At 43.8% G+C, this 10,719-nt stretch overlaps 1 protein-coding gene across 1 annotated transcript; it reads right to left on the minus strand.

Moving 5' to 3' along the window:
• Positions 1-849: 849 nt before the first annotated feature.
• LOC123161924 (protein NTM1-like 9) lies at positions 850-2,337 on the minus strand. The gene has a single exon (XM_044579736.1). It carries the CDS (start codon positions 2,232-2,234, stop codon positions 978-980), a length of 1,257 nt encoding a protein of 418 aa, XP_044435671.1. The 5' UTR covers positions 2,235-2,337; the 3' UTR covers positions 850-977.
• Positions 2,338-10,719: the final 8,382 nt, after the last annotated feature.

The following is a 10,719-nucleotide window of genomic DNA, read 5'->3' on the forward strand; positions in this document are numbered from 1 at the left end:
AACAAAAGGGAATTCAGAAAGGAGATCAAAACATACTCCCTCCGTCCGAAAATACTTGTCATCAAAATGAACAAAAGGGGATGTATCGAGGGAGTATAACATTGGATTCAGTTTAACCTCTTGTACCTCCTGTACATGTGTGAATCAAGGAGTAGCAAGCATAGGAACAGAAAAAATTCAGAGATGACAGAAAATCAAGGAACAAATTACACAGAACTATATGGAGCTAAAGTACAACTAATTAGATCAAGGCACTGTTAAGAAACATAACATAGTTCAGTAAAGTCATGAACATAAATACTGCAGAATTTAGAGACCACTTAGATACTGTAAATTCAGTTAGCAACAAGACAGACAGATTGCACTTAGATTTCAAGGAAAAATATGACTAGTCCACATTGTAAATCATGAACATAATTGCTTACTCCACACTGTAAATAGACAGAACAATTTTTTTTTGCCACAACTTGAATCTGCTCTGCAACTTATGAACTTGTAGTTGTTCTGCATATTATCAAGATCAGTGAAACAGTTTTCATTTACAAACATAGTTACTCCTACTACTTATCTGCGGTTGCCCATATCATAACTGCATCATGCTTGCTTATCTGATCCTAATGCAAAAAGATAAGAGCAATTTTAACATGGTCCATCACAGGAAACAGAGCAGAAGAAGTACTAGTGCAGGAACAAATGCAAGGTTCAGAACATCGATAACAGAGCAGGAACAACAACAACAGTTTTACTTCCTCCGTTCGGAATTACTTGTCGCAGAAATGGATGTATCTAGACATATTTTAGTTCTAGATACATCCATTTTCGAGACAAGTAATTCCGAACGGAGGGAGTAGTAGCTTGCATGAACAAGTGGAGCAAATTGCTCAGAGGTACATCCGCGGCGATCGTACATGGACGAACTAATACATCAGCCAGTGAGTATCCTCGTATACACTTTGAAAAGAACTTCAACATCGGATTTAATAGACACTTGCAGGCGAGAAGAAGTTGCTGTGCCCTCCAGTGTGAAGATTGGCCGCGGCATTGCACCTCTTCTCCTTCTCGAGCGCCTCTTCGGCCTTCCACGCTTCTTCAAATGGATCGAAGGAGCACGGCTGCGGTTTGGACAAGTGGTCCTGTCCCTGAAGCGATGGAGCGTCAAGATCCGACGCGGCATTGTACCTCTTCTCCTTGTCAGCGTCATGGAAGGCATCCAGGTACAGAGGTTCCTGTTGGCCCATCTCCACGCCAGTGTTGGCTCCACTGACCGGCTCAACTTCAATTGGGTTGTCTTCCATCATTCTCATTAGTTCTTCAAGATCAAAACCATCTTCCTCCCAATCCGGCAAATTGGAGATAGGCTCCAATGACTCAGAGACATTCTCTTCAGATGTGCTCCTTGCGATGCTTGAGCCAGCCTCAGGAATTGATTGGGTGGACTCCAGCACATCTGATTGGGAGGAAATCTCAGGAGCTTGAGCAACGTCGGAGCGGCTGGATGTTGTAGTGGACCCGCATGATGCTTGTGCATCCTGAACAGGGAAGTTGGCTGCCTCATCATACATCAAGAAGGACGGTGTGGCAGATGCCGGGACCGGGACGGGGACGGCACCGCGCATCCTCTTCTTGGGGCGCGGCGGATGAGGATCGGCGGCGGCAGCGGGCGCTGGCCTCTTCTGCGCGTGCGTGCTCGGGGTCACGGCCTCTGGTTGCTGTTGCTGAAGCTTGTACGCTTCCGATTCCTGGCGGGCCGCGTCAGGAGCATGCTGAGCCAAGTGCATCTTGCAGAACACCTTCACCCCGTCGACGACGGTGGCCTCTGGCAGCAGGCACCGGTATTCCTCCATGACCCAGCCTGTCGACTTGCCCTTCTTCTTGAAGGACAGGTTCTTGACCTCGCCGACCTTGCATCCCGCGTGGCAAATCTCGGTGGTCTTCTGGATGCTCCAGGTGCCGCCGCCGGCACCGCGCACGCTCTGGAGCTTGCTTCCGTTCTTGCTCTTGCACGTGGTGAAGAAGAACCGGTCACCGCTGCTCACGGCCTGCGGCACGGGCGCGAATTGGCGGGCCAGATCCTTGGGCTCGCAGCCGGAGATGTTGACGTGGTGGATGAGCTTGTCGGCGCCGTGCAGCGTCTCGCCGGAGAGGAGGCGTGGCAGGTAGTAGGTGACGGCCTCCACTTCCGTAGGGTTCAGCCGGAAGTGGTGGAAGACGTCGTCGACGTCGAGCCCCTCCATCCCGGCCGGCGGCTGCCCGTCTGTTGCTAGGGTTCTACTCTAGCTTGGAAAGGGTCCTCTCGATCGAGGGCGGGCGGGCGACTGGGATTTGGGAGAGGTTTGTCTGCGGGATCGGAAGGTGTTGTGGGGCGCGAAGATGTTCTGTACTTATATTTAAAGACGCTGGACTAGGCGGTGGAGGACGCGTCAGATTTCCTTTTTCTGAATCCGAATATGTCCCCAGTTCAGTTTGCCGTCAGTTTTCTGAAACTTGCCGCTCCCGTTTGCTATCATTTCCTAAAACTTTCCGTCAATCCGATGATGATGCGGTCCTGAAGACGTAGAGGACAGATGCCGTGCTGATTGTGATTCTTGATTTAGAGTAATATACAAGCCTATTTCTTTTCTGGGTCCATACCCCTGGACCTTATCCAGATCCATTTCTTTTCATCCATGGCAACAGTTGCGTGATAGTATTATTTAGGAAAACATTTGGACACGGCGCGTCGGCCGAAACTTCGGCCGGTCTTGCACCGGTCTTGCGAACGCTTTGCGATCCATTTGCTAGGATTCGACCCCTTATCCTCTCGCGGTTTCTTCTACCCTCGCCATGGAAGCCCTTCCTCCCGAGGTCGATCCGTCCTCTCCTCTCTCCCTTCACTCCTCCTATAGCCATGGGAGCCCCGCTACTGCTGCCCCGCCGCACATCTCCTCCCCTGAATCACGTGTTGCAACGCCGCTGCTTTTTGGGACGATGGTGGTCGGCGACGTCTCTCGGCTTCGGCTGCTACATGGTTACAACCGTTGGCGCCTGCTGCTACAACCGGTGACTCTGGTTGTTACAAGCCGCCGACAGACTGGACTCTGGGCCACGAGATCCTACCCCCCCCCCCCACCTCTGACAATGGCGTTTTGCTATGGCTGTGGTCGACAAAGCTACAACGGGCATCCATACAAGCTGGAACCGATCATCGACAGAGCTGCAACTAGCATTTAGGAAAGCTGCAATGGCGACGGCTTGGTGCTACGACGGAGAGCTGGAACCGACGATGTCGTTGTTGCAACAGTATGTACATTTTGCTAGAACTGGCTGGTGACATAGCTGAAACCTTGCCCGCGAGATACTACAACTGGCATGGCGTTTTGCTACAGTTGTCGTGGAGAAAGTTGCAACGGGCATTGGTATAAGCTTGAACCGGTCACAGACAGAGCTTCAAACGGCTTCTACAAAATCTGTAACGGCGATGACTGGGGCGAGCCCAGTGCTACAACCGGCAATGGTGTTTGCTACTATTGGCGACGGGAAAGTTTCAACCGAAAATACGCAGAAGCTAGTCGCCGAGGCATCGAGCACAAAAAAACTGCAATCGCTGCTTAGAAAAAGATTCAAACGGGGACCGCAAAAACTCCAACTGGCTAATGACAATCGCAACGAGGCTAGCAGGGAACTCGGTGACCATGGTGACCATGGCGGGTGACGACACATCACAAAGCTGCGCGCCGATGTTTTGCTGTGCTGGAACGGTGCCTTTTTGCACCTAGGTTCCATGCTACAAGCTACCATGGAGCGAGAGCAGGTGGTGTGGGTGGAGATGCGGCAGTGATGGCGGCCGACGATGACAACACTGGGTGGCCGGCGAGGACGAGGCCGAGGACGAGCAAGGTGGCGCGGGGGTCGCGACGTCGTGCGTGGTCGACGGCCGCTAGCGCGGGGGGAGGAGGAAGGAAGAAGATGACGCGAGGGGATCCAAATCGAACGGTGGGCCACAGTTGAATCGAGTGGCTGGGGGCCGACCGACCGAAATTTTGGCTGGCGCACTAATAGTGCCCTACTATTTACCTTGAGAAACATTGTTAACAGTGGCAAGCAGATTCAACCCAGGCTATCCAACTGTGTGCAATTAACGTCGGCCATGGCACCACCTGCGTGATGCCTATTCACCAATGCAGGATTCACCCCATGTCTTCCAGTCAGAATGGAGTCAAGTGGTTTGGAACTGGTACTTGGTAGTTGATGACCCACAAGTGTAGAGGATCTATCGTAGTCCTTTTGATAAGTAAGAGTGTCGAACCCAACAAGGAGCAGAAGGAAATGACAAGCGGTTTTCAGTAAGGTATTCTCTGCAAGCACTGAAATTATCAGTAACAGATAGTTTTGTGATAAGGTAATTCGTAATGGGTAACAAGCAATGAAATTAAATAAGGTGCGGCAAGATGGCAAAATCCTTTTTCTAGCAAAGGACAAGCCTGGACAAATTCTTATATAGAGAAAAGCGCTCCCGAGGACACATGGGAATTACCGTCAAGCTAGTTTTCATCACGCTCATATGATTCGCGTTCGTTACTTTGATAATTTGATATGTGGGTTGACCGGTGCTTGGGTACTGCCCTTTCTTGGACAAGCATCCCACTTATGATTAACCCCTATTGCAAGCATCCGCAACTACAAAAGAAGTATTAAGATAAACCTAACCATAGCATGAAACATATGGATCCAAATCAGCCCCTTACGAAGCAACGGATAAACTAGGGTTTAAGCTTCTGTCACTCTAGCAACCCATCATCTACTTATTACTTCCCAATGCCTTCCTCTAGGCCCAAACAATGGTGAAGTGTCATGTAGTCGACGTTCACATAACACCACTAGAGGAGAGACAACATACATCTCATCAAAATATGGAACGAATACCAAATTCACATGACTACTTATAGCAAGACTTCTCCCATGTCCTTAGGAACAAATGTAACTACTCACAAATCATATTGATCTTCATAATCAGAGGGGTATTAATAAATTTAATATGCATAAAGTATCTGAACATATGATCTTCCACTGAATAAACCAACTAGCATCAACTACAAGGAGTAATCAACACTACTAGTGACCCACATGTACCAATATGAGGTTTTGGGACAAAGATTGGATACAAGAGATGAACTAGGGTTTGAGAGGAGATGGTGCTGGTGAAGATGTTGATGGAGATTGACCCCCTCCCGATGAGAGGATCGATGGTGATAACAATGATGACGATTTCCCCCTCCCGGAGGGATGTTTCCCCAGCAGAACAGCTCCGCCGGAGCCCTAGATTGGTTCTGCCAAGGTTCCGCCTCGTGGCGGCGGTGTTTCTCCCCGAAAGCTTGCTTATGATTTTTTTCAGGGTAAAAGACTTCATATAGCAGAAGATGGTTACCGGAGGCCTGACAGGGGGCCCACGAGGCAGGGGGCGCGCCCAGGGGGTAGGGCGCGCCCCCACCCTTGTGGCCAGGGTGTGGGCCCCCTCTGGTACTTTCTTCGCCCAATATTTTTTATTAATTCCAAAAATGACTTTCATGGGGTTTCAGGACTTTTGGAGTTGTGCAGAATAGGTCTCTAATATTTGCTCCTTTTCCAGCCCAGAATTCCAGCTGCCGCATTCTCCCTCTTCATGTAAACCTTGTAAAATAAGAGAGAATAGACATAAGTATTGTGACATAACGTGTAATAACAGCCCATAATACAATAAATATCGATATAAAAGCATGATGCAAAATGGATGTATCAACTCCCCCAAGCTTAGACCTCGCTTGTCCTCAAGCGGAAGCCGAAATCAAAAAATATGTCCACATGTTTAGAGATAGAGGTGTCGATAAAATAAAATACGGACATGAGGGCATCATGATCATTCTTATAACAACAACATATATATGTTTTGTCATATGATTTCTTATGCTTAAGTAACAATCTATTCACAATGTCAAGTATGAACAAAAAACTTCATTGAAAACTAACAAACTATAATCTCAGTCATTGAAGCAATTGCAATTTATCATAACATCGGAAAGAGTCAATATAAGAGCTTTGCAGCATGTCCACATACTCAACTATCATTTAGTCTTTCACAATTGCTAACACTCACGCAATACTTATGGTTATGGAGTTTTAATCAGACACGGATAAAGATATGGGCTTATAGTGTTTCCTCCCAACTTTTTACCTCAAGGGTAATGTCAACAATAATAGTTCATGCTAACTTACATCCAATTGGATATATATATCAGGATCTTCCCAACACAAGGTGCTTGCCAAAGGATAAAATATAAAAGGGAAAGGTGAAGATCACCATGACTCTAGTAAAAGGTATAAGACAAAAGTAAAAGATAGGCCCTTCACAGAGGGAAGCAGAGGTTGTCATGTGCTTTTATGGTTGGATGCACAAAATCTTAATGCAAAAGAACGTCACTTTATATTGCCACTTGTGATATGGACCTTTATTATGCAGTCTGTCGCTTTTATTGCTTCCATATCACAAGATCGTATAAAGCTTATTTTCTCCACACTAATAAGTCATACATATTTAGAGAGCAATTTTTATTGCATGCAACATGACAACTTACTTGAAGGATCTTACTCAATCCATAGGTAGGTATGGTGGACTCTCATGGCAAAACTGGGTTTAAGGATATTTGGAAGCACAAGTAGTATCTCTACTTGGTGCAAAGAATTTTGCTAGCATGAGGGGGAAAGGCAAGCTCAACATGTTGGATGATCCATGACAATATACTTTATTTCGAATATAAGAAAACATAACCCATTATGTTATATTCCTTGTCCAACGTCAACTCTTTAGCATGTCATATTTTAATGAGTGATCACAATCATAAAAGATGTCCAAGACAGTATATTTACATGTGAAAACCTCTCTTTCTTTATTACTTCATATTAATTGCAACGATGACCAAAACTATGTTTGCCAACTCTGAACAACTTTTATTCATCATACTCTTAATATGTGAAGTCATTACTTTCCATAAGATCAATATGATCTCTTTTATTTCATTTTACTCTTTCTATTTCTTTTATTCCCTCAAGATCAAAGTAAGATAATCAAGCCCTTGACTCAACACTAATCTTTATTATATATATCTCACGGACTCGATTACATAGAGGGATCACAAAGCAAAACTCAAAACTAGATCATACTAAAAACTTTATTCTAATGGATCAAGATATTACCAAAATGATCGAAATAAGTAAAACGGTAAAGATAGGAGTGTGATGATGATACGATACCAGGGCACCTCTCCCAATCTTGGAAATTGCCAAGGGGAGTGCCCATACCCATGTATGTCTCCTTCTTCGGAGGTGATGGTGATGGAGTTGTTGATGATGTAGGCTTCTTCCTTAATTTGCGCTTGAGGATGGAATTTTGCTCCCTTAAATCATCGATCTCCTGCTCAAGGCTTAATATCCTTTTGCATAGTTCCTGTTTGTTCTCCTGCAAGAGACGAAAAGGGATAAACTTGATCTTAGGTTTCTTTGCTCTATCAAGGAGGCTTGAATTTTTAAACTCCACATGCATGTCCCCAGGTTGAGGTAATGGGACTTCATCTTCATCTGAACTCGTCTCCTCCTTTCCCTTAGGCTCCTAGTCTTCTTCTTCCTTAGTGGTCCAACCATAATGCTCCAAGTCCCCGTAGACCTTAGGGTCTGCAAGGTAATCAACCACATAGCTTTCTCCCTTCGAATCCTGGGATGACATATTGCTCTAACAGCGACAGAAACAGCTCAAGACAAAAACAGAGGATTCCGTTGTGTTATGGTGGTCAAAACCTTCGAGAGATTATATAATGAATTTTTACCGACCAAAAGAAGTATCATGAAAGAGTCCGGAGAGCACACGAGGTGCCCACGAGACAGGGGGCGCGCCCTCCACCCTTGTGGATGCCTCGTGTCCTTCCCGGACTACTTCTTATTTTCCTATTTTCTTAAATATTCCAAAACAGAGAAAAATTGCTATTAGAACTGTTTTGGAGTCGGTTTACTTACCGTACCACATACCTATTCCTTTTCGGAGTCTCAGACGTTCTGGAAAGTGTCCCTTATGTATTCCTCCGGGGTTATGGTTTCAATAACATTGGTTTCAACATTTGTGGGACTACCTGAGATGTAATGTTTGATCCTTTTCCCCTTAACCACCTTCGGACTTGTGCCTTCGAAGTTGTTGATTTTTATGGCACCGGAATGATAGACCTCCTCGATAACGTAAGGACCTTCCCATTTAGAGAGGAGTTTTCCTGCAAAAAATCTTAAACGAGAGTTGAAAAGCAACACATAATCACCTACATTAAACTAACGCTTTTGTATCCTTTTGTCATGCCATCTTTTAACTTTTTCTTTAAACAGGTTGGCATTCTCATAGGCTTGGGTTCTCCATTCATCAAGTGAGCTAATGTCAAATAACCTCTTCTCACCGGCAAGTTTGAAATCATAATTGAGCTCTTTAATGGCCCAATATGCCTTATGTTCTAGCTTGAGAGGTAAGTGACATGCTTTTCCATTTTATATGGAGACATACCCATAGGATCTTTATATGCATTTCTATAAGCCCATAATGCATCATCAAGTTTCTTGGACCAATTCTTTCTAGATCTATTAACAGTCTTTTGCAAAATTAATTTGAGCTCTCTATTACTCAGTTCTACTTGGCCACTAGACTGTGGGTGATATGGAGATGCAATTCTATGGTTAACATCATACTTAGCAATCATCTTACGAAAAGCACCATGAATAAAATGTGAACCACCATCAGTCATTAAGTATCTAGGAACTCCAAACCTCGGAAAAATAACTTCTTTAAGCATCTTAATAGAGGTGTTATGATCAACACTACTAGTTGGGATAGCTTCTACCCACTTAGTAACGTAATCAACAACAACTAAAATATGTGTATACCCATTAGAGGAAGGAAACAGCCCCATATAATCAAAGCCCCAAACATCAAACAATTCAATAACAAGAGAATAATTCATAGGCATTTCTTGACGTCTACTATTATTACCAATTCTTTGACATTCATCGCAAGACAAGACAAACTTACGGGCATCCTTGAAGAGAGTAGGCCAATAATAACCGGATTACAATACCTTGTGTGCAATTCTATCTCCAGCGTGGTGTCCTCCATATGCCTCGGAGTGACACTTGCGTAGGATATGTTCCTGTTCATGCTCGGGTACACAATGTCTAATAACACCATCTACTCCTTCTTTATAAAGGTGTGGGTCATCCCAGAAGTAATGTCTTAAATCATAGAAGAACTTTTTCTTTTGCTGGTATGTGAAACTAGGTGGTATGAATTTAGCAACAATATAATTAGCATAATCAGCATACCATGGAGCAGTACGAGAAGCATTTATGACAGCTAATTGTTCATCAGGAAAGCTATCATCAATAGGTAGTGGGTCATCAAGAACATTCTCTAACCTAGACAAGTTGTCTGCAACAGGGTTCTCAGCTCCCTTTCTGTCAATAATATGCAAATCAAATTCTTGTAGTAGGAGAACCCATCTAATAAGTCTTGGTTTAGCATCTTTCTTTTCCATAAGATATTTAATAGCAGCATGATCAGTGTGAACAGTTACTTTAGAATCAACAATATAAGTTCTGAACTTATCACAAGCAAATACAACCGCTAAAAATTCTTTTCCAGTAGTAGCATAATTTCTCTGGGCACTGTCTAGAGTTCTACTAGCATATTGAATAAAATTTAGTTTCTTATCAACTCTTTGTCCTAGAACAACACCTACATCATAATCACTCGCATCGCACATAATTTCAAAGGGTAAATTCCAATCAGGTGGCTGAACAATAGGTGCAGAAATCAAAGCTTTCTTAAGTATTTCAAATGCTTCTACACAATCATCATCGAAGATAAAAGGAATATCTTTTTGTAAGAGATTAGTCAGAGGCCTAGAAATTTTAGAGAAGTCTTTAGTGAACCTCCTATAAAAACCGGCATGACGAAGGAAACTTCTTATACCTTTAATGTCCTTGGGACATGGCATCTTTTCAATAGCATCAACTTTAGCTTTATCAACTTCAATACCTCTTTCAGAAATTTTATGCCCCAAGACAATGCCTTCATTAACCATAAAGTGGCACTTTTCCCAATTCAAGACAAGACAAGTATTTTCACATCTCTACAAAACTCGATCAAGGTTGCTCAAGCAATCATCAAAAGAAGATCCATAAACGGAGAAATCATCCGTGAAAACCTCAACAATCTTTTCACAAAAGTCAGAGAATATAGCCATCATGCATCTTTGAAAGGTAGTAGGTGCATTACATAAACCAAAAGGCATATGTCTATAAGCAAAAGTACCGAAAGGGCAAGTAAAAGTGGTCTTTTCCTGATCCTTTTTAGTAACCATCTAGAAAGCAAAAATGTGTATGTTTAGATAATCTTTCTAGCATTTGATCAATAAAAGTCAAAGGGTAATGATCCTTTCTAGTAGCTTTATTTAATTTGTGGAAATCAATTACCATCCTATAACCTGTAACAATTCTTTGTGGGATCAATTCATATTTATCATTAGGAACAACAGTAATACCTCCCTTCTTAGGGACACAATGGTCAGGACTTACCCACTGACTATCAGCAACGGGATAAATTATACCTGCCTCCAGGAGCTTTAGTATTTCCTTTCTTACCACTTCTTTCATCTTAGGATTTACCTGTCATTGGTGATC

Source organism: Triticum aestivum, chromosome 7B (assembly GCF_018294505.1).
Source record: "Triticum aestivum cultivar Chinese Spring chromosome 7B, IWGSC CS RefSeq v2.1, whole genome shotgun sequence".
Taxonomy (NCBI): Eukaryota; Viridiplantae; Streptophyta; class Magnoliopsida; order Poales; family Poaceae; genus Triticum; species Triticum aestivum.

What these genes read in the sequence shown, in the direction of transcription:
- LOC123161924 (XM_044579736.1), bottom strand. Translation starts at nt 2,234, where the DNA reads ATGGAGGGGCTCGACGTCGACGACGTCTTCCACCACTTCCGGCTGAAC.